Source organism: Tachypleus tridentatus, chromosome 10 (assembly GCF_004210375.1).
Source record: "Tachypleus tridentatus isolate NWPU-2018 chromosome 10, ASM421037v1, whole genome shotgun sequence".
NCBI classification, from domain to species: Eukaryota; Metazoa; Arthropoda; class Merostomata; order Xiphosura; family Limulidae; genus Tachypleus; species Tachypleus tridentatus.
The window spans coordinates 106,574,446-106,600,555 of NC_134834.1; the positions used below are offsets into that span (position 1 = coordinate 106,574,446).

Genomic DNA, 26,110 nt, shown 5'->3' on the forward strand with positions numbered 1-26,110 from the left:
AACCAATAGGCCTAAAATATATATGAAAAACTCAAGTAAACTACGGACGATTTTTGTTTACATTTTTCTTATTTGATCATTTTAAATTCAACACCAGAGGCTTTCAAAAATAGCATTTCAAGTCTAAAATGTCACTGCCCAAGAGGCCTAAATTTAATTAATACCATAATTTAAAAGCAGGGCCGGGCGATGAGAGACAAAGGTTTCTCTGAAACGCTACTTATATATGCACGAATAGACAGACTAGTTAAGAGGAGATTGCAGGAAATATTTTAGATCGATTGGTCTATAATGTTCTGCAAGCTTTAAAATGTAACTTTTTAAGTTACATAAATAACTGTCGAAAAAATTTTTGCCAATCTGCAAGGATATAATTCTCCTTGGTATGCATCTCGCTCTAAATAAAGATGTATTATTTATACTATGGACTACCAACACATTTTTAAAAATGTATTCTATGCAGGAAGTAGGTCTCACTGTTGACGATACTGATACTACAAACAAATAGAATATTTGTTTCGCACATTGGTTTTCACTGTTTCAGTGCTTAATAATATTAAACTTTCACGTAATTCTTCCATGAAAATTTGTGGTGCATGAAAATAAATAAGTGAAACCTTTCTAACTAGTATTTTGTGGGATTTTTTTTTTTTTTTTGGTAATATTATGTTTTTCCTCTTTATGTGATTATTTTCCGAGTCATTTTTCCTGCACAGACGATACACAACGGTAAGAGAAAAGCGGATTCACGCGTCAATTAGGCCTAGTGGCTGTGACCGTTTATACGGTTAGTTACAAGCCTGTGTTTTTTGTCATTACGACCTCACAGGTCATAAACCAAGGCTTACTCTATCTAAATATAATTCCTTAGGTAAATAGCTTTATTAGTTATAGTTGAATAGCTTTATTTTTCACTCGAACAATATTCAAATGTCTATAATATAGGTGTATCATATAGCATATACCATGCAATATCACAATTACATTGCTATAACACATGCGAAAAACCACTATATATAAAAATCCATAATAATATTGCTTTTAAATTTCAAGTAAATTCTGTGCAAATTGATATTTACCTTATATCTTAGTCATCAAATTGTTTATTTAAGTAAAAATTAAGACTGATTTTTAAAAAAATCAATATTCTGCACTTTATATACGATTAAAACTACACGATACCGCTACTGGATATTTACCACAGGCTTTAATACAGTTTATAAATATTTTTAGTTTAAGACATCTTGCAACCCACTCAGAAGTTATTATGACGAACTTGTCCTAATTTATACATCATTTCACTTGTTTCACCTTCCTTATTCTTAAACGATCATAAATATATACATGTATGAACCCCCAACGCGATTTATGCAATTAAAATTTATTATTATTGTAATATAATCGAGAGATATTTATATACACGAAGTCTGGAAGAAACACCAATTATTACCATGAAATAAGGAATAGTTTTACCACAAATTTTGTTAAAACCACTGTAACTAAGAAAATTTTAAAATAATGTAATTTGCATTATTATTTATGTTGCAATTACCATGATAAGGAAATAAAGTTAGAAACTGAAAAAGGTTTGTTGTTATCCTGAATTTTATATCTTTTATCATAATTAAATAGGATTAAAACTAGTGTAGTCTGTATTTTTAGTTTTCACAACGTTTTACGTACGTTTTCTTTTTTAATTAGATGTAGTTCAAACCCTAAGTTTAATATTAATTATGCAACATGATTACGTCAAATGGATGATATTTTCTAAGTAATCAGAAATATACTTACAATTTTTATTAAGTTATCGAAACGTATCGCTTGTTAGACACAATAAATGCCTCATTCTAAGTTAATTTAATGTCATTACTTACAGTGAATCTACTCGTGTATGTTTGCCAGACAGAACGTGGCAAGGAGATCTGCCCTCCTGTGGTAAGTGGCGTCATCTCGTAGTTTATTGAAAACCTTTTACTATTAATTTAACCATTATTGTGTCTGTTGTGTCGCTGTCGGCCTCATGAACCTTAGTATTGTGCGAAAGGCCTCATCGGCATTAGATATAACAGACATAGAATTGTTGGCATATTATTATACATTTTAATTTCTTTTCTGATTAGTTTAATTCACTTAAGGTCTTAGAAGTATGTAAAGCGTAATATTTTGAAAAACTGGTATTAAAGTGTTTTTATTACATGAAAGTTAACTTTCTGGTCGCCCGGTTGCTATGGGTTTTTAAATGTGTACATTATTTTAACCTTTGTTTTGCATGTTTCATCTACTGATGTAAATAGTAAACCACATGATATTCAATAAGTATGTACAGGATTAAATTGTAAGGCTATTAAAATAATAATAATTAAAAATATTAAATGGATTCGTTTTTATATACTTACCTTATCCCATTACCTTTTGAAAAAAGTACTTGTGCTTACGTTTACTACTTTTCTTTTAAAGAATTCAAAATAAAGAACTGACAAAAAACACAAATGTGTAAGGCAGTAGAAGGTAATTCATCTATCTATAAACAGCCCGTAAAACAAAGAAAAACTAATAATTTTAAACTAAATATAGTTCTTTTCGCGCCTAAAAGTTTATACCCAAACATTTAAGTAAATTTAAATGGAAAAAATGCACTCCAAGTCACTAGATAAAACATTCAAGTGCCTTATAATGCTTACAGAGAAGTGATTATTAAGCAGTTTGACTTGTATGAGAGTACACTTTACAAACTCGTATTTGCAAGATCGACCGTCTTCTCACCAAATATTACAAACGTTTTTAAGTTACAAATTGTATTTGAACTAACGTATACTTAATCCACAGAGTAGAGTTCTAGTAAAAATATACAGAGTTTTCAGGGATCAAGTTTAAATACATTGAACTTGATGTTTAAGTCTTAGAAGAAGGAAAAAGAGAGAGAGAGAGAAAAATGCCCAGAAATGGTCTTAGGAAAGCTTAGTGACATAACCCAGGAAAACAAGGATTTTGCTTTCCTTAACACAAGTTAGTTCTAAACACTTATCAAAACACAGAGGAATGAAAGCTGGGTACCAGAATGGTGCTTTATCGGTGATAGTTGGAAAATACATAGTCAATAAGTGCTTTGTATGTAGGGATAGGCCGAGAAAATAATGACTGCCGTATTCAACTATTTCTTACAAATAAATGTTACAAGCTGAGTTACAGTCTTACTTAAGCACTTAATTGCCATTATGAAGTGTTTCACAGCTTGTGTAACAGTAGTAGTAGTATTTTCTTTTACGAAAAGTGTTTTTGTGGGAAAATAATAAAACGGAAAACTACTACGTAGTAATGCATCTAGTTTATCTTATTTCAGTGTTTCACAAATAATTGCATTCCTAGTCGAAAGATGGCAGCACAGTCTATTCTCACATAACGACCGTTTGGGACTTCACAAACAAATACATCTGCTGAAACAATTTCACCAAAAGTAAATAAATAAATAAAGAATAATCTGTATCAGTATTCAATGTAAGAGCAATTGTTTACGTAATTGACAAAACTGTGTATACGTTATTGGTGTTCGAGTTTTAAAAAACACCAGTTTCTTAATTATAAATATATAATATAGAGGTCTACTTTACTTCAAACTTTCACTGGAGCAGAGATTGAAAGTTGTGTGTGTATATATATATATGCCATACTTCACGGCCTGAGATTTGTATAACGTCCTTCTCCTTAATCAACATTATCCTAGAATGTGGTGGAGTCGACTGTATAACATGCAGCATGTTGAGTTTTGTAAATATACCCTTAACATCAATCCAGGTTCTATTGTGTTTTTTCTTATATTTGTGTGTTTTCTTATAGCAAAGTCACATAGGGATATATACCATGTTCACCGAGCGGAATCGAACTCCTGATTTTAGCGTTGTAAATCTGTAAACTTGCCACTGTCCCAGCGGGGAACTACTTTCTCTTGAGTACTTTTACTATCTTGGAGGAATCATTCCAGCTTCATTGGCCCCCATTGTAGTCTAAAATTAGAGAAACTGATACGATATGAATTACCAATGCCTACTTATATATATTACAATTGATTTATAAAAATAAAACACATTTTTTAATTATCGACCTACTTCAGTGAAATTGAAATTTCAGGAAAACAAGTAATAGAGACATTTTCCAAAAGTTAAGTATGATGTAGGTAGTGATGAATACTTAAAAATCATACAAATTCCCACATAAGTATAATTTTTGCACTTTTTCTTTACTTTATCAGAGTGTATTCATTACTAAGTCTAATTATTCTACTAAAATTTAATCATATTTAGGAATTATTTAAGATTTTATCTCACTGTATTATCACTGTCCCTAGAGATTTACAATATAGCTTCACTTTTTAGATGTTTGTTTAGCTATTCTCTTGAACTTTATTTACTGTTATGACTGAGTCAACCATTGGTTTGTGTTGAACTGTAACTTAATCATAAATCTATACAATTAATATTTTGTATTATGCACACCACAGAATCGAAACTTGAATATTAGCACTTATTTATAAGCACTTAAGCTCGCCATTAAGCCACTAGGACATTGGATCAATATAGTTATTTTATAGACTTCTTATTAGTAGTACTGTAACGAACATTTTATTCTACATTGAGAAAAGAAATGGATACCAGGATTCTTAACCAAACATACTAGTTATTATAACGTTCATAAATTGAGCTGAACTATACTTACAGTTCGAAAATGCCGGGACAGAATTTCTACAAAATCTCTAAACGCCTGACTCAAAGGTATAACATTGACACAAATAGTTAAGAAAAATAACTAGAAAGAAAAATCTAACTATAAGTCATCACAAAAGTTCCTTAATTAATAATACAACACTTATAACCTCTAATTTATTATAACTCAACATTTTTATGCATTGACCGAGGTTAAAGCGATGTCAAGTCTATAGCTCTACGTTTCCAAGTGCCTCATGTAAACATTCCTCAGTTCTTTCTGTTATACATACTTTTATTTGCCACCAAACTTCGAGATTATAATTCATCGCGGGACGATTATTGGGTATTGACAAAACGTCTGAAGAAGTTATTTACATGAAAGTAACTAAAAAAACTAAGTTTTGAATTTTAATTGATTGATTTTTGTCTAGTATTAAGCACAAAGCTAAACAATGAGCTATATGTGTTCTGACCACCACAGGTATCGAAACCCGGTTTGAGCCCGCAGACATGCTATTGTGCCATTTGGGGGCATGTTAATAGAATCTTGATTAGATATTCATGAACATCAGGAGTTACCTTTTTAAGACTTATCTTTTTCTCTAACTCCCAGGTATTTTAAGTGTAAAGTGTATAGTCCAAATAATGTTTCTATTGCCACATAGCGAACTAATAATATATTAATGATATATACATTTTAGTATTATTTTATGAATCATTTACACTACTGTAGAGCTCCGTTTTCAAGACTACCATTTTTATAAGTTTTCCATCTCGGGTGGAATGTCATATATTAGTTTAGATATCTGACACCCACTGTGGGAAACTACATTAAAATATACCCTCCCCTCAATGTTAAACTGGTTACTAGCAGCTCAGTATTTCGATTCACTTCCGTGTGCACTTTCTACAACTGTTTATCAGTGAAGGTACCAGGGAGGTCGCATGCTTGAAATGTCGCTGCTCCCTCATCACGAGCTAATACTTTTCATTAATCTAGTTTTAAGTTTCTTTTAGATTTGACCTCGTCATATGTTTCATTGTCCTCTTTTCCTCTGTATATTTCTGTCTTCTCTCCCTATTTATTTGAAGAAAAATGTAAACAACTTGTACATTCACCACCTGTTGAAAATTATGTGAACCAGTGGTATTTCAATTTTGGAGAATTTTGTTTAAGATTAGCTATACACTTTATTAATGTTTGCAACTTATTTGATCCATGAAAAATTTGACAGTAGCAGTTTTAAAACAGTTAGTTACAAGTCATTCATGTTCTAGAAAAATACTGAGAGAACACCAGCAGTGATAATATTTGTTTAAAAGCTTGTTTATAATAAAGTACAAAGTTTATAACGGTGTAAGTCTGCCGACATACCGCTGTACCACTAGAGGACATTTGTTTAAAAAGGCTTATGGATCAGTAATGCTGGATTAAAATTTTCATGGCTTAATTAACACCAAATCAAATAAAAATAATAATAATAACACAAATTTTCACAGTTGTAAGCAGAGGTAAACGAAAACATGATTTATATTGAACCTAATCAATTGAAAAACGTGTTGACTTATTAAGTTTCGTAATAATCGGTTATACTTAAAAAAGTATAAATATTTTATAATTATTATTTATCTCACACAAGACACTCCAGGTAAAGCATGTGGATGAGTGTGTTTGCAAGGCTGTCCTGTACTACCTAAAGTTATTTTATAATAGGTGGCGCATTTTCGTAACACTCCACTGGTACGGAAGCTATTAGTAAACTGTGAATTTTATGGATCAATTGTATCCTAGTGTAGACGTCACAATCCGTTGAAGATGAAGTTAGCGTACACTAACAGGGAGAATGCTACTACAATAGAAGTTATATGTTTAAAGTGCACATAGTATATTCAAATCCACGTATTGATGTGAGCAATTTTTGTTTGGAAAACATAAATAGTTAGTAACTGGTACAAATACTGTTATTATTAAATCAAGTTAAAGTGCAATTTATTTTCTTATACAGCTGTAAATGTTGCTTATGGAAAACCTGCTAACCAGTCAAGCTCCACGAGAGGTGGAAATCCACAAAATGCTAACGATGGAGACACGACGACACTTCACGAGAATAAATTCTGCACAGAAACAAAGAAAGAAAACTCACCCTGGTGGCAAGTGGACTTGTTACAAGCATATGAAGTAAAAGTTGTGAGAATCATCACTAGAGGGTGTTGTGGTAAGTAAACCATTCTCTATTCTGCTTGATAGATTTAAAGAAGGATGTTTTTCAAGGAGGTAAACTTATTTAAAGTGAAAGTAATGTTTACCAGAATGGAGGTTGTCATTAGTAAATTAGTAAATCAGGATTTGTTTACAAATCTTTTTTTATTTTAACTTTTATGACCTTTATAGTTGCTCAAAGTATCAAGTATCCTTTAAAAACCAATAAGTTTTAAGGTAAATCTATATTTTAAACTACAGAGTCTTCAATACCATACTCATGATAGACAGACTTTGGCCAAATTTGGAATATTGTATTCCATCTTGTGTTCGTTGCCTTAGGAAGGACATTGACTTGTTGGAAAATATTCAGAAGATGATTACTAGAATGAATCAAACTAGGAGGGTTTAAAAAACAAAAAAAAAGAATTAGAGGGGATATTATTGAGATGTTTAAGAATTTAAAGGAAACTGATATTGTTGATGTGTGTTTTTTTTTCATGCTTAACAGAGAAAATAGTAGGAGCAGGGGACCTGAATATAAATATTAGTAATCTAGGAGTATCTTGAGCTACAATAGTGTTATTTTTGTAACAGGGTGGTTCATCTTTGGAATGGATTGCTTTCAGATGTTTTATAGGTAGTAACTTTAAATGAGTTTAAGAAAACGATTGACTAGTATATGAGTTATAAGGGCTAGCTTTGAGACTTTTTAAATTTATTTATATCATAGTTCTGGTTAGGTTTAAAGGATGGGACAACTGAGATGTACCAACATCTATTTTTATCTCAAAACATTGTTAGGTTATAACTATCCAATACAGGTACATAGAATGATTATGCATCATGTTTCATAATTCAGACTTTATTAACTGAAGTTGGTGGTAACATCTATATGTTATGTACAAAGTAAAGAATTTTTTTCATGAAAATTTAAGATTGATTTAGAAAGTTACTTTTATGATGGGTCAAATATAAATTATTAACATGTATTTAACTTTGTATTTTAGTTTGTGAAATAACAACTTTAGAAAATCCTTTAATTTTACTTGTAATTTTACATAAGATGTATGGTATAGGATGCAAAACAGGTTATTACACATCAAGTAGTTCAGACAAAACAACTGTATTCTCCACAGATACATATTCTGGAAACTCATACGTTCTAGAGCCTTTAGTTTAAAGATTAAACAACTATATATATGTTATAGAAGCAGTTCTACGGTGAGGTCCTCTGAAGGTTGTGCAATAATATGATTTATAATAACATATTATGTTTGTAGGACCTTTTTAAATGTTGTGTGTTATCTATCTTACAAACATTTCTTGCTAGATTAAAAAGATTTTGTGTATATGTGTGTATATATATATACGTATACATATTAAGGCTGTACAACTGTGTATTACTGTAAAAACATGTAATTTGGAATTACATAACTATATAACTGTTTGAATAGAAACATTTCCCAGGACCTTGCAAGTTGTACTGTCAAAGCTAAATAACTGTTAGATACAGTTATCTCTTATTTAGTTCTGTACTAAAGTATAACTTAATTTCTTCATTAATATTAATTTCTCAAAGCAATATTTTGACTAAATCCTAACACAATAGTTCTTCAACCAGTCAACTAACTTTCTGTCTTGAATCCTACCTAACAAATAAATAAATACATTAATTTATCTTGTCTCTTTTATTCCACCTGCAACAAATCACAACACCTGTCCTTCCACATACAAGGTTACCAAATTTCTAGTTGTTTGGTGATTTAACTTTGTGTTTGACCTATCCTTAAATTACCACACCACTGCTTTTCTTTATAGTGGAATATTATTTGGTGAGCAAGAAATATTACAAAAACACATTCATAGTTGTGGTATCCTTTTAATTAGATATGTATAATGTAGTAATATCATCCATTGACTGTTTTACCCCAGGTTTCTTTGTGTGTGTAAATGGTCTTTTCAATATAGGTGGCACTGAAGTATTAAAAGGCAGGCTATCATTAAGATATGTGCTTTAAATATAATTATTGTTAGACCACCTGTCTTTCTGAAATCTGCTTTCTTGCAGTTAAGGTTTATTGTCTTCATTATATATGCAAAAATGGCTCGTTTGGGTTAAGAAAATATTTTACATAGAGCCATTTGTGCATGTATATTTCTCTACAAGTGGGTTTTATCAACATCACTGATTGTCTTCATTATTTTATATTTATGTCCTTGTTGGTACTGAAAGTTCATCCTCTTGTGCTTTAATTGCCAGTAGTGCATGTGAATTTTGTGGTCATAGACTGTGAAACTAAAGCAAGTCTAACCTCACATCTGTGATCCCATATGAAGTCAATTCTTAATATGAATTCTTCCTTAATGTTAATTGCACACACATCTTGTTTTGTAAAGAAGCTTCCCAACATGACTTCTTGCTAGAACTCTGTGACCAATTGCTGTTCACATGAATCCATCTCGCTTTAACTCTAGACAATTTCCCAGTTTTTATTACCAAATCTGGTCAAACAGTGGTATCTGTGGAACCTGTATCAATCAAAATGTTGCATGGCTTCCCATCAGTGAACTTGGCTAATGGACTTCATATGTTAGTTCCAGCAGATGGACTGTTTTCTTCATCAGGTTATTATCTCCATGATTAACTATTAATGGTTGATTCATCACACTCCCAGTCACGATGTCCATGTTTTATCACATTTACAACAGCTTCCTTTTTGTTATCCTTCATCAGGATATTATCTCCATGATTAACTATTAATGGTTGATTCATCACACTCCCAGTCATGATGTCCATGTTTTATCACATTTACAACAGCTTCCTTTATGTTATCCTTTGATAGTAGTTTTTTCTTGCAATAGTTTTTTGTTAAACAGTTACTGGCATTATTTAACTACAGTTGAATCATCTATGTCTTGTGGTTTACTTAATTCATTCTGAATAAACATTTGTTATTAATCCTTTGAGTTTTTGTAGACATTCCATTAGAAGGAATTGTCATTTTCACATTATCTTATTTAGGAATCCAATCATTCTGGACTGTACATTTTTTGTTTAGCTGCAACTTTAACTGATTCAAGTTCCACCATGAATTGATCAGTGTCCATTAAACATACACATCTGTTACCTTGCTTTACTCTAGTTTGTATATCCTAATCCACTATGACATATTGGAATTGGTCATGTGCTAATGAATCATCTTTTCATGTGAAACATTCTGAATAAAATAACTTTGCAACTCCTTCTACTTGAGCAAGATATCATCTTTCTTCTATACTTTACTATAACCTTTGTTTTAGATGCTTCCATCTGAAGTAACACTCCAAATCCATTTGAGAAAGAAGAGAGCAATGTTAATAGTTATTACAATACTGTTTGAAGGTTGTTTAATGTTCTTAAAGTTAGTCTATTTAACTTTGCAGCAAGAGTTGTAACTTTTTGTTCATTATTTCATCCATTTTGTTTAGAAGTTATTTCAAACTTTATCTGATATACCTTTACATTATAGTGTGCTCATTTCTCAACTGGGTGTTGTTTACTGAACAGGGATATTAAATTATTAACTTGGTGAGATTGAATCCTTCAGTAAATATTCAGTAGTTTTTGTTATAATCTCACTGCACACTCCATGTAGCTCTTTATCCACATTTTATAAGGGTATTTCAGGTTTGCTATTTAAATATTTTTCTCAGTTGACCTCCATCAAGTGTTACAGTTACTAGTGTTACTAGGTGTTACAGTTTTTCTGTAAATTTACTGTTTCATTCCTGTAATTCATCTCTCAAATTTCTATCTCTTGCTTTATAGTCTGTTAATCTACTGTCTCTTTCTAGTTGGTCTTATTTTAATTTTCTTTCTTTCTTCTAGATCATCTTTCCTCTGTTTCATCATTTCCAGCAAATTTTTGTTCTTGTTTTGTGTCTGTATGATTAACTTGAAATGTATTCAGAGTTTATTTTTTATCAGTTATTTCACTCTTGACACCAGTGTGGTAATGGTTTCTATTGTTGAATGGATTCTCTTGGGTTATTCAGTAAAAAGAATAGTGGGTAGCCAAGTGTACTTGGCTGTGTACTTCAGTTGACTTAGATGATGCTCAACTTTTGTCTCATATGTATGTCATTTTCTCATATCTCTTTTTGTTGTTAAAATTCAAATTCTAACTAAACAACCTATCAAAGTGTATTCTAGCCTAACTTGTGTTATATCCAGGCTTAAACTGCTCTAAAACTTTCAGGAAGGCTCTGATCATTAAGCCACACCCAGTACCTGATGTTAAGAAATCCTAGTAAAGCAACAGTTTAGACATTTATATATATAAAAAAAAACACTTACCTACATTGTTATTACTTATCATTATTGTTAACTAAGTATATGGATTTAAGACTATCTTAAACTTCCTAGGCTGGCTAAACTTTGTGGGATATTATTGGAAGTATGGCTCTCTGACAGTGCTAGTACTCAACTGATGAATCAGTGCTGCTTAATCATTATAAGAATGGTATATTAGAGTATTTCTGTTCATTACTGGGTTGATTTGTAACTCTGCTCTGTATGAGTTGTTTTGATCAGAAGTTAATGGTAATATGGCATCTAATTCTTTCATAAATATTTTTATCATTTAGTGGTTACATAATTATTTTATAATAATGATTTGTCTCTCAGTATAAAAATTCCATGACCTATATCACATTTTGTTACGTACCAAACTTAACATTTTTTAATAATATTACATTGTTCAGTTTGTAGCAACTAATAGTTCAAGCTGTTCAGAGATTCTCATATTAAGTCAGATGTTAAAATATTATCATTGTGGGTTTCATTACCCAAATAAATATGCCATTGAGTACAGTTTTCTAATAAACAGTTACATGATTTCTTTAAGTAAGCACATTTTGAGTAAAAATATTCACATGAAGAAGTTCTCTATTGAGTTTAAAACTTTGAGATGTGTATTTAGATTAATTTTCTCTAGTTTAATTCATTGTCATGTGTCTGTTTCCTTCTGATTCTTGACTGATTGTGAGTGGAAATCTTTCAGGTTTGAGATTTTATTTTTATGTTTCTTAGGTCACAAACCCTTACATGATCTAGAAATTAGAATTGGAAACAGCTCTACAGTCCAGGGTAATCGTTTATGTGCGTGGTATCCAGGAACAATAGGTAAATATTGAATATAGAATAATCTTGTAAGCAAAATAGCTTTATATATGAATTAGTAATCATTATAAAATTCACCTCATTAAGCTTAGAGAGGTGGCTAGTAATTATTTAATAAGTGCTTTTAACTCTCTGGATAATACAGATAATAAAAGTGCTGGCTACTTCTTTCAGTAGACCTTGAAAGAATTGCTTAAAACTCTATGACATGAGTTTGTGCTTCAGAGGAAAAGCAGAAAAACTCTCAAGTTGTCTTATGTCCTTAATGGGAAGCCATAACGTGAATAAACTGAAATGTGTCTGTATGTCCTTAATGGGAAGCCATAATGTGAATAAACTGAAATGTATCTGTATGTCCTTAATGGGAAGCCATAACATGAATAAACTAGAATGTATCTGTATGTCCTTAATGGGAAGCCATAACGTGAATAAACTGAAATGTACATGTATGTCCTTAATGGGAAGCCATAACATGAATAAACTAGGATGTATCTGTATGTCCTTAATGGGAAGCCATAATGTGAATAAACTGAAATGTATCTGTATGTCCTTAATGGGAAGCCATAATGTGAATAAACTGAAATGTATCTGTATGTCCTTAATGGGAAGCCATAACATGAATAAACTGAAATGTATCTGTATGTCCTTAATGGGAAGCCATAACATGAATAAACTAGGATGTATCTGTATGTCCTTAATGGGAAGCCATAACGTGAATAAACTGAAATGTATCTGTATGTCCTTAATGGGAAGCCATAATGTGAATAAACTGAAATGTATCTGTATGTCCTTAATGGGAAGCCATAACATGAATAAACTAGAATGTATCTGTATGTCCTTAATGGGAAGCCATAACATGAATAAACTGAAATGTATCTGTATGTCCTTAATGGGAAGCCATAATGTGAATAAACTGAAATGTATCTGTATGTCCTTAATGGGAAGCCATAATGTGAATAAACTGAAATGTATCTGTATGTCCTTAATGGGAAGCCATAACATGAATAAACTAGAATGTATCTGTATGTCCTTAATGGGAAGCCATAACGTGAATAAACTGAAATGTATCTGTATGTCCTTAATGGGAAGCCATAATGTGAATAAACTAGAATGTATCTGTATGTCCTTAATGGGAAGCCATAACATGAATAAACTAGGATGTATCTGTATGTCCTTAATGGGAAGCCATAACGTGAATAAACTGAAATGTACCTGTATGTCCTTAATGGGAAGCCATAACATGAATAAACTAGAATGTATCTGTATGTCCTTAATGGGAAGCCATAACGTGAATAAACTGAAATGTATCTGTATGTCCTTAATGGGAAGCCATAATGTGAATAAACTGGAATGTATCTGTATGTCCTTAATGGGAAGCCATAACATGAATAAACTAGGATGTATCTGTATGTCCTTAATGGGAAGCCATAATGTGAATAAACTAGAATGTATCTGTATGTCCTTAATGGGAAGCCATAATGTGAATAAACTGGAATGTATCTGTATGTCCTTAATGGGAAGCCATAACATGAATAAACTAGGATGTATCTGTATGTCCTTAATGGGAAGCCATAATGTGAATAAACTGAAACGTATCTGTATGTCCTTAATGGGAAGCCATAATGTGAATAAACTGAAATGTATCTATAAGGACAAACCAAAAGCTTTTACAGTGCCATTCGTTTTCTTCTTTTTTTTGAGAAGTAAATAGATCCAGAACATAAAGACTTGTTTGTTTATGGAGAAGCTGAAAGAAGTATATGAGGTAATCTTTTAAGAAACAGATATGTTTGCAAAATGACACAAACTTGTTTGTTTAAACAGAAATCGACAGGTCCACCAAATGAGTTTGTTTCATTTAGCAGAAACTAACAGTTCCAGTTAGGACATGGCCTTGCTTCTCTAAGTAGAAAAAGGCAGGTCCATAGTGCAAGTCCACAATGTGGTCCTTAGTATAAGTCATCAGTTTGAGGATGCTAGAGTAAGTCATTGAGAAGAAATCAACAGATCCATGATGGATGTGTCTTTAAGCAGAGGTCACCAGGTTCAGGACATTAGTCCAAATCATTAAGAAGAAACGTGTGTTTCTGAAGAGAAGCTAACAAATCATCTACATGGTTTTTGTATCTTTAAGGAAAGGGTAACAGCTCCATAAACAGATTTAGCAAGATTGGTTTTTTCTTTTTTCTATAGTTATTCAGTTGTTTTTGTTATAACAAATGCAAGTTATGGAAGTATGCTTCTTTATATCACCAACACTTCAAGCTAGTATTAAAGTAATTTTTAAATATTAATTAACTATGCTGTTGTGTATGTACCTAAACTTTATGTTTACAAGTTGAACATGGTATTTTATTTTTATTTTTTTCAGTATTTGTTTCGTATGTTTGTTTATGCCATGACCACATGGATGTAATTTAATGCTAAGTTCAGTCATCTTTAGGTTATTTACACTTTTTAATTGTGAAAAGGTAAGTCATATACTTTTACAATTCTTATCTCATTCCATGAGAGTTATATGAGGTAATTTATTTCTTTGATAAATTATTGAAGCTGACACTTACCTGTTTTTGTTTTCTTAGAGGATGGCACGACTAAAGACTTTCAGTGTGCTTATCCCATTATTGGTCGTTATGCTTTTGTTCAGATGGTGGGCATTGAAGGGTCACTGTCACTTTGTGAGGTTATGGTATTCACAGTACAAGGTAAGTAAATTTTGAATTCTGTAGTTTTATCAGTATCTGTTGTAGTGTTTTAACTAAGAAAAAACTAGAAATTGGGAAGAAAATCCAGTTTATTGCCCAAGTTACAAAAGTTTTATGTCAAGAAGTATGTCAGATTCTGTTCTGCTTTACTCAAAAGACAAGACATATAACTAGCGGAGAACTATCTAATATGTGTAGATTCAACTACATTTAAAACAACGTGTTGTAGGAGATGAATATAAATTAACAGTAAACGTTTCTATATTAGTCTTACAGGATATCAAACTTGTAAAAATGAGAATGAAAAACTTGTTTCCCAGTTTAATTTCCTTTATGGATTATTAAATTATTTCAAACAAACTAAATATGTGTTGTTACACACCACATTGGTGTATAATTGGAGAGGCAGAGCTGCTTTGATAATATTTGAATATGAAATTATACACCACCTTTTACTATACATAGGTTTTTGACTTCTGTGTCTTGTCATTATGCATTTTCATTACATTTGAAGATATTTTTGCTTATTTTTTTGTGGGTTCTGACAAATTTTGACCACTCACACAATATGTGAGATTCCCATTTTGTAGTTAAATATTTATTATTCTTTATATATATATATATATATATACACACACGTGTGTGTATATAGTTATACAAATATTTATATGTGTATGTATACATTTCCTGTAGGAGAAGTTAGTGTTTTTTTTTATAATTATGCAGCCATGTCTCTGAACTAATGTTTATGTAATGAACTACTACATACAGTCATGTGAAAAAGTTAGGTCACCCTATGAAAGCCTGTGTATTTTTGTAACATTTTTGGATATATAGATATTTAATTTCAATTTTAACATTACTGAGAGATTATAGGAATATAACTAAACAATAAAAACTGAAGAAAAGATATTTCAAGATCTTCTGTAAATGTCATGCTACAAAAATTCATATTTGAACTGAGGTAAAAGTTAGGATACCCTACTTCCTAATAGCTAGTGTTACCCCCTTTGACTGAAATAACTGCAGTGAGACACTTCTTGTAGCCATCTACCAGTCTCTGACATCGGTCTGAAGAAAGTTTGCCCCACTCCTCAATGCAGAATTCTTTCAGCTGTAAGATGTTTGAGGGGTTTCTCGCATGTACAGCCCGTTTCAAGTCACCCCACAGCATCTCAATGGGTTTAAGATCTGGGCTTTGCCTCAGCCATACCAGGACTCTCCATTTCTTTGTTTTCAGCCAGTCCTTGATGGATTTATTGGTATGTTTTGGGTCATTGTTGTGTTGCAGGGTCCAGTTCTGCTTCAGCTTTAATTTTCGTACAGATGGTCTCACATGATCCCCAAGTGCCCTCTGATACACAGTAGAATTCATGGTGGATTCTATGATTGTGAGCTGTTCAGGTCCTGCTGCAGCAAAGCAGCCCCAAACCATGACACTTCCACCTCCATGCTTCACAGTTGGTATGAGGTTCTTTTCCTGGAATGCTGTATTTGGTTTACACCAAACATGTTCTCTGTTCTGGTGTCCAAATAATTCAATTTTGGACTCATCTCCAATGAACATTATTCCAGAAGTCCTGGTCTTTGTCTACATTCTCTCTGGCAAACTTCAGTCGACCTTGATGTTTCTCTTAGAGAGCAAAGGTTTCCTCCTTGCACACCTCCCATGCAAGTTAAACTTGTGTAGTCTCTTTGTGATTGTAGAGGCATGCATGTTCACATCAACAGTAGCCAGAGCCTGCTGTAGGTCCCATGATGACATTTTAGGGTTTTTGGAGACCTCTTTTAGCATCTTGCTGTCTGCTCTCAGGGTGAATTTGCTTGAACGATCAGACCTGGGCATGTTGACTGTTGTTTTGAAAGCCCTCTACTTGTTGACTATTTTCTGGACAGTGGAATGGCTGATTTCAAAATCTTTTCAGATCTTTTTAAATCCCTTATCAGACTCATGAGCTGCTACAATTTTCTTTCTGAAGGCCTCAGACAGCTCTTTTGCTCTCACCATGGTGCTCACTCTCACTTCAACAGTCAGGAGCCCACCAAACTAAATGTCTGAGGTTTAAATAGGGCAAGCATCATTCACAATGCTGAGTAACGATCTTCTAATCATGTCCACCTAGTGTGATACACCTGTGTGTGAGTTGAGCCATTTTATGTGGGTATAAATGTGGGGGTGTCCTAACTTTTTCCTCAGTTAGAATATGAATTTTTGTTGAATTACATTTTACAGAAGATCTTGAAAAGTCTTTTCTTCAGTTTTAATTGTTTAGTTATATTCCTATAATCTCACAGTATTGTTAAAATTGAGATTAAATATCTATATATCCAGAAATGTTACAAAAAATACACAGGCTTTCATAGGGTGTCCTAATTTTTTCACATGACTGTAGTTGTTTAGTAAAATCTCTCTATTTTTGTGGTAGATAGAAAAAAATTGAGAGTGTGCTGAAAGTTTACAAAGAAAAACAAAACTTTCAATTCTTATTTTAATTGGTTTATACAGAAATTTCTGCTGAGCGGTGTGCCAATCAGCTAGAACCTTTAAAGCTGACTATATTTAACCAGACATGTTATGAGTTTCAAGGTGACAAAGGAGGAACGTTCACAAATGCAGATCAGTATTGCCGGGCACGTGGGGGCTTTATTGTACACTCCACGGGCAATGTAATCCATAATTTCTTGTCATCTGAATTGGAAAGAAAAAAGGATAATTTGAAGTCTAACTTAGTATGGCTTGGTGCTCAACGAGAGCATGGTATAGTGTCTCAGAAGTGGCATTGGGTCAACAGTGAGTATGATAAATTTACTAACATGTAAATCATTATTACTGTGAAATATTGAGAAGCTAAATAAGTATCTGAGGTATGATTATTTTGAACAATGAGATTGTAGAAATGCTATTGATTTTACTAACTTTATTCGAAACCATTGAAAATGTCATTACCAGTACATTAGTGTTTTAAAACTTGTGCAACAATTAGTTAGTTTCTTTGTTGTAAGGCCCGGCGTGGCTAAGCGTGTTAAGGCGTGCGACTCGTAATCTGAGGGCCGAGGGTTCGCATCCCCATCGCGCCAAACATGCTTGCCCTTTTAGCCGTGGGGCCTTTTAAATTTAACGGCCAATCCCACTATTCGTTGGTAAAAAAGTAACCCAAGGGTTGGCATTGGGTGGTGATGACTAGCTGCCTTCCCTCTTGTCTTACACTACTAAATTAGGGATGGCTAGCAGAGATAGCCCTCGTGTAACTTTGTGCAAAATTTAAAAAAACAACAACAAATTCTTTGTTGTAAGTATAAAGAATAAAGACAATGAAATTAAATAACTGAATTTCTGAATGAAATAAATATTTGTAAATTGTATTTTAAAAGTAAAACATTTTGGTAGTTTTGGTTAGAAAAATACTTTTCATTCGTTATACTGAAAGAAGATATGAGTTATTTTCACTCCTGTCATTAAATACATAGTTACACAAAACATAAGAAATGTAGAGGAACAGACATTTTAAAGTGAATTTTTTTATAAAACTAAAATCTAAAAAGTTATACATGCTAAACTGTAAAAAAACATCATCTTACTAACTCTGGAGTGTTATTTGAGTACTTGTAGATATTTTTTGTGACAAAAATAATTATAGTTTGTTTAGCTTAAGGAAAATTTTCTATTATAAAAATAATTTAAATACGGATGCTTTATTGCAAATAAATAGACTTGTTTTGTGTTGTAAAAGTTTATTGTAATACTTATTTCACAATAGATCGGACAATAGTGAATTTTCTCTGGGCTCCTGACCAGCCCAACAACTATAATGGTCAACAGAATTGTGTGGTTCTAGATGGTGGAAGGAAGTGGTTATGGAATGATGTAACATGTGATCTAGATTATTTACCATGGATCTGTCAGTACAGTAAGTAGGTTAATTTGTAAGTTTATACTTAGAATTCAAAAATGTTGATATTTTTGATAAGTTATTACATGAGAGTAATATAAACAATTTATATTTAAAAAAGATTATGATAAATAACTGGCAGCATATATTTTACAAGAGAGTTAAAACTAGTTACTGTGTGGTTCTGTATGTCATTTAAACCTAGTTACTGTATGGTTCTCTATGTTGTTTAAAACTAGTTACTGTAGAGTTCTTTATGTCATTTAAAACTAGTTACTCTATGGTTCTCTATGTTGTTTAAAACTAGTTACTGTAGAGTTCTTTATGTCATTTAAAACTAGTTACTGTAGAGTTCTTTATGTTGTTTAAAACTAGTTACTGTAGAGTTCTTTATGTCATTTAAAACTAGTTACTGTATGGTTCTCTATGTTGTTTAAAACTAGTTACTGTAGAGTTTTTTATGTCATTTAAAACTAGTTACTGTATGGTTCTCTATGTTGTTTAAAACTAGTTACTGTAGAATTCTTTATGTCATTTAAAACTAGTTACTGTATGGTTCTCTATGTTGTTTAAAACTAGTTACTGTAGAGTTCTTTATGTCATTTAAAACTAGTTACTCTATGGTTCTCTATGTTGTTTAAAACTAGTTACTGTAGAGTTCTTTATGTCATTTAAAACTAGTTACTGTAGAGTTCTTTATGTCATTTAAAACTAGTTACTCTATGGTTCTCTATGTTGTTTAAAACTAGTTACTGTAGAGTTCTTTATGTCATTTAAAACTAGTTACTGTAGAGTTCTTTATGTCATTTAAAACTAGTTACTCTATGGTTCTCTATGTTGTTTAAAACTAGTTACTGTAGAGTTCTTTATGTCATTTAAAACTAGTTACTGTAGAGTTCTTTATGTTGTTTAAAACTAGTTACTGTAGAGTTCTTTATGTCATTTAAAACTAGTTACTGTATGGTTCTCTATGTTGTTTAAAACTAGTTACTGTAGAGTTTTTTATGTCATTTAAAACTAGTTACTGTATGGTTCTCTATGTTGTTTAAAACTAGTTACTGTAGAATTCTTTATGTCATTTAAAACTAGTTACTGTATGGTTCTCTATGTTGTTTAAAACTAGTTACTGTAGAGTTCTTTATGTCATTTAAAACTAGTTACTCTATGGTTCTCTATGTTGTTTAAAACTAGTTACTGTAGAGTTCTTTATGTCATTTAAAACTAGTTACTGTAGAGTTCTTTATGTCATTTAAAACTAGTTACTCTATGGTTCTCTATGTTGTTTAAAACTAGTTACTGTAGAGTTCTTTATGTCATTTAAAACTAGTTACTGTATGGTTCTCTATGTTGTTTAAAACTAGTTACTGTAGAGTTCTTTATGTCATTTAAAACTAGTTACTGTAGAGTTCTTTATGTCATTTAAAACTAGTTACTGTAGAGTTCTTTATGTCATTTAAAACTAGTTACTGTATGGTTCTCTATGTTGTTTAAAACTAGTTACTGTAGAGTTCTTTATGTCATTTAAAACTAGTTACTGTAGAGTTCTTTATGTCATTTAAAACTAGTTACTGTAGAGTTCTTTATGTCATTTAAAACTAGTTACTGTATGGTTCTCTATGTTGTTTAAAACTAGTTACTGTAGAGTTCTTTATGTCATTTAAAACTAGTTACTGTAGAGTTTTTTATGTCATTTAAAACTAGTTACTGTAGAGTTCTTTATGTCATTTAAAACTAGTTACTGTATGGTTCTCTATGTTGTTTAAAACTAGTTACTGTAGAGTTCTTTATGTCATTTAAAACTAGTTACTGTAGAGTTCTTTATGTCATTTAAAACTAGTTACCATAGAGTTCTTTGTCATTTAAAACTAGTTACTGTATGGTTCTCTATGTCATTTAAAACTAGTTACTGTATGGTTCTCTGTGTTGTTTAAAACTAGTTACTGTATGGTTCTCTATGTCGTTTGAAACTAGTTACTGTATGGTTCTCTATGTTGTTTAAAACTAGTTACTGTATGGTTCTCTATGTTGTTTAAAACTGGTTACTGTATGGTTCTCTATGTCATTTAAAACTAGTTACTGTATGGTTCTCTATGTTGTTTAAAACTAGTTACTGTATGGTTCTCTATGTTGTTTAAAACTAGTTACTGTATGGTTCTCTGTGTTGTTTAAAACTAGTTACTGTGTGGTTCTCTATGTCGTTTGAAACTAGTTACTGTATGGTTCTCTGTGTTGTTTAAAACTAGTTACTGTATGGTTCTCTATGTCGTTTGAAACTAGTTACTGTATGGTTCTCTATGTTGTTTAAAACTAGTTACTTTATGGTTCTCTGTGTTGTTTAAAACTAGTTACTGTATGGTTCTCTATGTCGTTTGAAACTAGTTACTGTATGGTTCTCTATGTTGTTTAAAACTAGTTACTGTATGGTTCTCTATGTTGTTTAAAACTGGTTACTGTATGGTTCTCTATGTCATTTAAAACTAGTTACTGTATGGTTCTCTATGTTGTTTAAAACTAGTTACTGTATGGTTCTCTATGTTGTTTAAAACTAGTTACTGTATGGTTCTCTGTGTTGTTTAAAACTAGTTACTGTGTGGTTCTCTATGTCGTTTGAAACTAGTTACTGTATGGTTCTCTGTGTTGTTTAAAATTAGTTACTGTATGGTTCTCTATGTCGTTTGAAACTAGTTACTGTATGGTTCTCTATGTTGTTTAAAACTAGTTACTCTATGGTTCTCTATGTTGTTTAAAACTGGTTACTGTATGGTTCTCTATGTCATTTAAAACTAGTTACTGTATGGTTCTCTATGTTGTTTAAAACTAGTTACTGTATGGTTCTCTATGTTGTTTAAAACTGGTTACTGTATGGTTCTCTATGTTGTTTAAAACTAGTTACTGTATGGTTCTCTATGTCATTTAAAGCTAGTTACTGTATGGTTCTGTGTGTCATTGGGGTAAAAAGGGTAAATTTCATTACACTGCCTTGCTGTTATTGAGCAAACACCAAATATATATTGAGTATATGTATGAGACAATTAAAATTGAGCTTGCTTTATTGTAATACTATTATATCTTTATAACTATAGTACACTATGAGGTTTTGCAATGTGAAATTTACACAAGACTGTTATCAATTCAGTCTACCATTTGATTTATGTTTTTCACAAGTGTTACACAAGGTATACAACCTAGTATACCTTTGGTTTTGTGTTTTTCAAATGAATGTTATACCAGGTGATATAACAAATATATAAATTGATTTGTGATTTTTTACAGAGTATGAAATCAGATAATACAACCTGTTATCATTATGTCATACACCACCACCAATTTTATGGAACGTAACTTAAATGATTTTTTGAAAATCTAATATATTTTTTGTCTGTAAAGTGAATCAACTCTGGTCATCAGTAAAGCCTGCATGATTTTATACTGTGTTATGTAAAATAATAGTTTTTTTAATTTTTATGATGGTTAAAACAAAAAATAACTGTTTTAGAATCACTAGTGTTAAACAGTGGTGTACCTACAAAAAATTCCCCCATACATAAAAAGTAAATAGACTCTTACATTTATTTCCCTATGACCCTGGGACCTCATTTTATAAAACTTCTTTTGTAAGATGTATGCAAGCAGATTAATTTTAATCGTGGAACAAATATACTACAAGTAATACTGTGATTATTAACACTTTACTTACAAATGAAGATTCACATTGTGTGAGATGTTTGATTAAACTGTGATCCATATAGAATGGTTCAGGTGACCCCAACTGGTAAGAGAAGAAAGGCCAAAAATTCTTCAATTTGTTATGACCATGTGAGGATAAAGTTTTGCAAACAGCTTTCCTTTACATTGGTCATCTTACTTACAAGCTGTAAATGTAGATGGCATAAGTAATCAAACTAAGTTTAGAAATGCTCTGATGTTTTGTCTAAGTATAGAGAATCCTGTGATGGAGAACTGGAGAAATGAAAAAAAAATAACACTTTATTACACGGATGATGATTTAACATGAAATCTATGAAGGTACATGTATGAAAATTAGAAAGAATTATAATGAGTGTCTTTTACCTTCGAGTGATTTTACCACGTTATTTGAGTGATTTTACCACGTTATTTGACATTGTTGGATCTAAACTTGCCTCTGTGGCTCAGCAGTAAGTCTGAAGGTTTATAACATTAAGCAACCAAGTTTCAATAATTGTGGTAGACACAACACAGGTATCCCAGTGTGTAGCTTTGTGCTTAACAACAAACAATCAAATCATCTTTATTTCCAGCATTGGTTAGAAGCAAGGTAAAGATATGTTATTAACTCTTTATTTTATCTGGGAGTTAAGATGCTATTTGTATGAATACTTACAAGTAAGTCTGTGGTTTTAATTATGTTAAAAGGTCCATCAAACTGTGGCACCCCTGACAAGAAAGAGAACTCCACTATTTTAGAGAAGAGTTTTAACTTGGGACAGAAAGTTACTTATGTATGTCCTATTGGTAACATGCTTATTGGTGACAGGATACGGACATGTGCTCCTGATGGTTTCTGGACAGGCTCAGCACCTTCATGTAAATGTACGTTTCCTTTAATTTTTACATTAGCTCAAACTGTTTTTATAAGCCTTTCTGTTGTTTTGTTATTTTGGTTGTTCCAAAACTAAAATATCTAGATGAATCCAATTCATTTAAGGCACCTGTTCTGTTTATTACATTACAAGTTGAAATAATTTTAAACCTGATGTAAAGATTATGTAGCTTCTCAAAATAAGATATCTTATTTTTTATTTAATATTTATATAAACTGGCAACCTTGAAAATTCAAAGTTTTTTTATAAGTCACAGTTGAAAATGCTTGCATTTGTTGTAGACTTCAGTTACTGATGTTTGTGCCTTTCTATATTTTTCTAATACATTCAGATACTTTTGACTCTATATAAGATTGTAAATTTTATTTTAACTTGAATAACTCTACATGCAATATCACTGTGTTTATAATCACTGGTATACAATAAAAATGCCTTTTTTTTTACTATACCAAATCTAGAAGCAAGTCAACTTTTTAATTATTAATATATCTATTGCATTTCTTTACTGTGATTCTTTTTGTATGTTCACATAGTTACTTAGACCAGTAATGCATAATGTAAACATCATTTAACAAGCAGCAACGTTGTTGATAAAATGAAACTTGATGTAGTTGAATGCAAAGTAATCTAACTAAGCCTGCCTCATCTTGTGTCATGAAAAGCATTCCCTATCATATTGCAACATTGTAATTCAAATAAAGTATTTGTATAAAAATGAAGTAAGCTATTGTTTTTTAGAAAGGCATGATTGTAATTGTGACAGACAATGTTTACAAATTTCTTTTGTTCCAGCAATATATCTCTAACTTAAGCTTTCTTCAATATGTTCCAATCTATTTGTGAGCCTCTGCTGAAGTGGAAGGCATGTTGATTTATATATTTGAAAATAGTGGAGAAAATTTTTATTATATGTTTACGTCAAGAGGTTTTGATTTCTCAATGCTGAGATATGTGTAGTTACATCACACATGACAACCAAGGTTGATAACTGTCTAAAACAGTCAACAAACTACACTTGTATAAAGCTACAAAACTGAAATTGACCATTTTGTTCAAAACCATTTCGGCTTTTTCATTAGGAGGTTATGACACGCTATATCATTAAATGAAAGTTCAGGAGTATGGTGGAGTAAACTCAAAATGAAACTTTAAGATGTTTTGTGTTTTAATGTAATTAAATAAATAATATTTGTGTTTAATAAATGAATATCAACTGTGATGTTTAAAAATCCAAATGTGATAGAATAAGTTTAAGTATATTTTTTTAATTCACAGATGTAATATTTCTCTTGGGGAATCAAAGAGTTTAACTAAGTAATTTTTTATTTTCCTTCTTCTCTGGTTAGTCAAAACTTTAATATCAGGGACTGATGATTGGAGAAAGTAGTTTAATGCAGCACAGATAAGAGTAAAGTGAATAAACCTATACGAGGGCTGTTAAAAAAATACGCGGACTGTTTGAATTGCGTGGCTCCAGTTGGATCCAGGGGAATCCACTTGGTGTCGCTAGGTTTGCATGGATCAGCTGATTATGACGCCATTTCCCGATTGCAGATATCTTCATTTGTGTAATAGCTACACGGTTTTAAGTGAAGTGCGATTTTTTTGTTTGGCGGATTTAAAATGAATGACCTGAAGAATTGACGACTTGCTGTGAAATTTTGTGTTAAACTTGGAAAATCTGCGACTGAAACTTTTGCTATGCTTAACACGGCTTACGGTGATGTTGCTATGAAGTGTACGGCATGTTTCAAGTAACATGAACGTTTTAAGGATGGCCGACAGTCCATTGAAGATGATGAGCATCCTGGACATCCTTCCACGTCAACTGACGACCCACACTTCAACAAAATCAACACCCTGGTGCGGGCAAATTGACGTCTGACTGTCAGGGAGCTTGCTGAAGAGTGTGGGATATCAGTTGGATCTTGTTACGAGATTTTGATCGAAAAATTGAAGATGCATCGCGTTGCTGTGAAATTCAGCCCTCAGAACTCGTGAGTTTTTGACCAAACACTCGATCACTGTTCTTCCCCACCCCCCTACTCACCTGACCTTGCTCCTTGCAATTTTTTCTTGTTCCCCAAACTCAAAAGACCCTTGAAAGGAAGAAGATTTGAGACGATTCCCGAGATTAAGGCAAATGCGACGAAGGAGCTGGAGGACATTACAAAAGAAGCGTACCAAGACTGTTTCAACAAATAGAAACACCGTTGGGGAGGAGTGTACTTTGAAGGGGTCCCAGACCTGTAACTTCTAAATAAAGTACATTTTGTTTTATGACGTCAGTCCGCGTGTTTTTTTAACAGACCTCGTACCTACAGGAAAGCATGAAACACGAGTGAGATTCATAAATAGTTTACTTGGTTCATAAATTTCTTTTTTATTTATTACCTAACAAAATAAAAAAATTCTAAAGACATAGAAGTCCAAAGTTTAGTTTTTAAACTTATTTACTTTCTATCTTACTCATATTGAAATGTTTAGAGATGTTTGTATGGGATGTGACACTTTGTAGATACACTTAACAAGTACTCTTATTGCCCATTAAATGTTTCTCATAAATCCTTGCCAGATGTTGACTGTGGGCCTTTGTTAAACATTCCAAATGGATACATTCAGTACCTTGACTCTCGAACTACCTTCAATGCCACTGCGCAGTACTCTTGTGACCAGAACTTCACCTTAGTTGGCACTGACACACGAAGATGTTTAGGAAACGGGAAGTGGGAAGGAGAAGAACCTCAATGTTTGTGTAAGTGTTGGTTTTGGTTTCTTTTTTACTTCCTAAACCATAGGTATAAAAGTGTTGTTTTTTCTTACCTGTTGCTCCCAATGTGCCAAGTTTAAGCTTGGCTAGACTAACAA

At 31.9% G+C, this 26,110-nt stretch overlaps 1 protein-coding gene across 3 annotated transcripts in view; it reads left to right on the forward strand.

Moving 5' to 3' along the window:
- The window catches only part of LOC143230043 (sushi, von Willebrand factor type A, EGF and pentraxin domain-containing protein 1-like), a 115,047-nt gene that overhangs the window by 56,973 nt on the left and 31,964 nt on the right, over positions 1-26,110 (forward strand). For all 3 annotated transcript variants that reach the window (XM_076463000.1, XM_076463003.1, XM_076463002.1), the window contains 8 exons: positions 1,877-1,935; positions 6,707-6,916; positions 11,975-12,067; positions 14,647-14,769; positions 17,276-17,560; positions 18,528-18,677; positions 23,055-23,231; positions 25,818-25,997. In XM_076463000.1, coding sequence (XP_076319115.1) covers positions 1,877-1,935; positions 6,707-6,916; positions 11,975-12,067; positions 14,647-14,769; positions 17,276-17,560; positions 18,528-18,677; positions 23,055-23,231; positions 25,818-25,997 — 1,277 coding nt within the window. The remainder of the gene's footprint in view (positions 1-1,876; positions 1,936-6,706; positions 6,917-11,974; positions 12,068-14,646; positions 14,770-17,275; positions 17,561-18,527; positions 18,678-23,054; positions 23,232-25,817; positions 25,998-26,110) is intronic.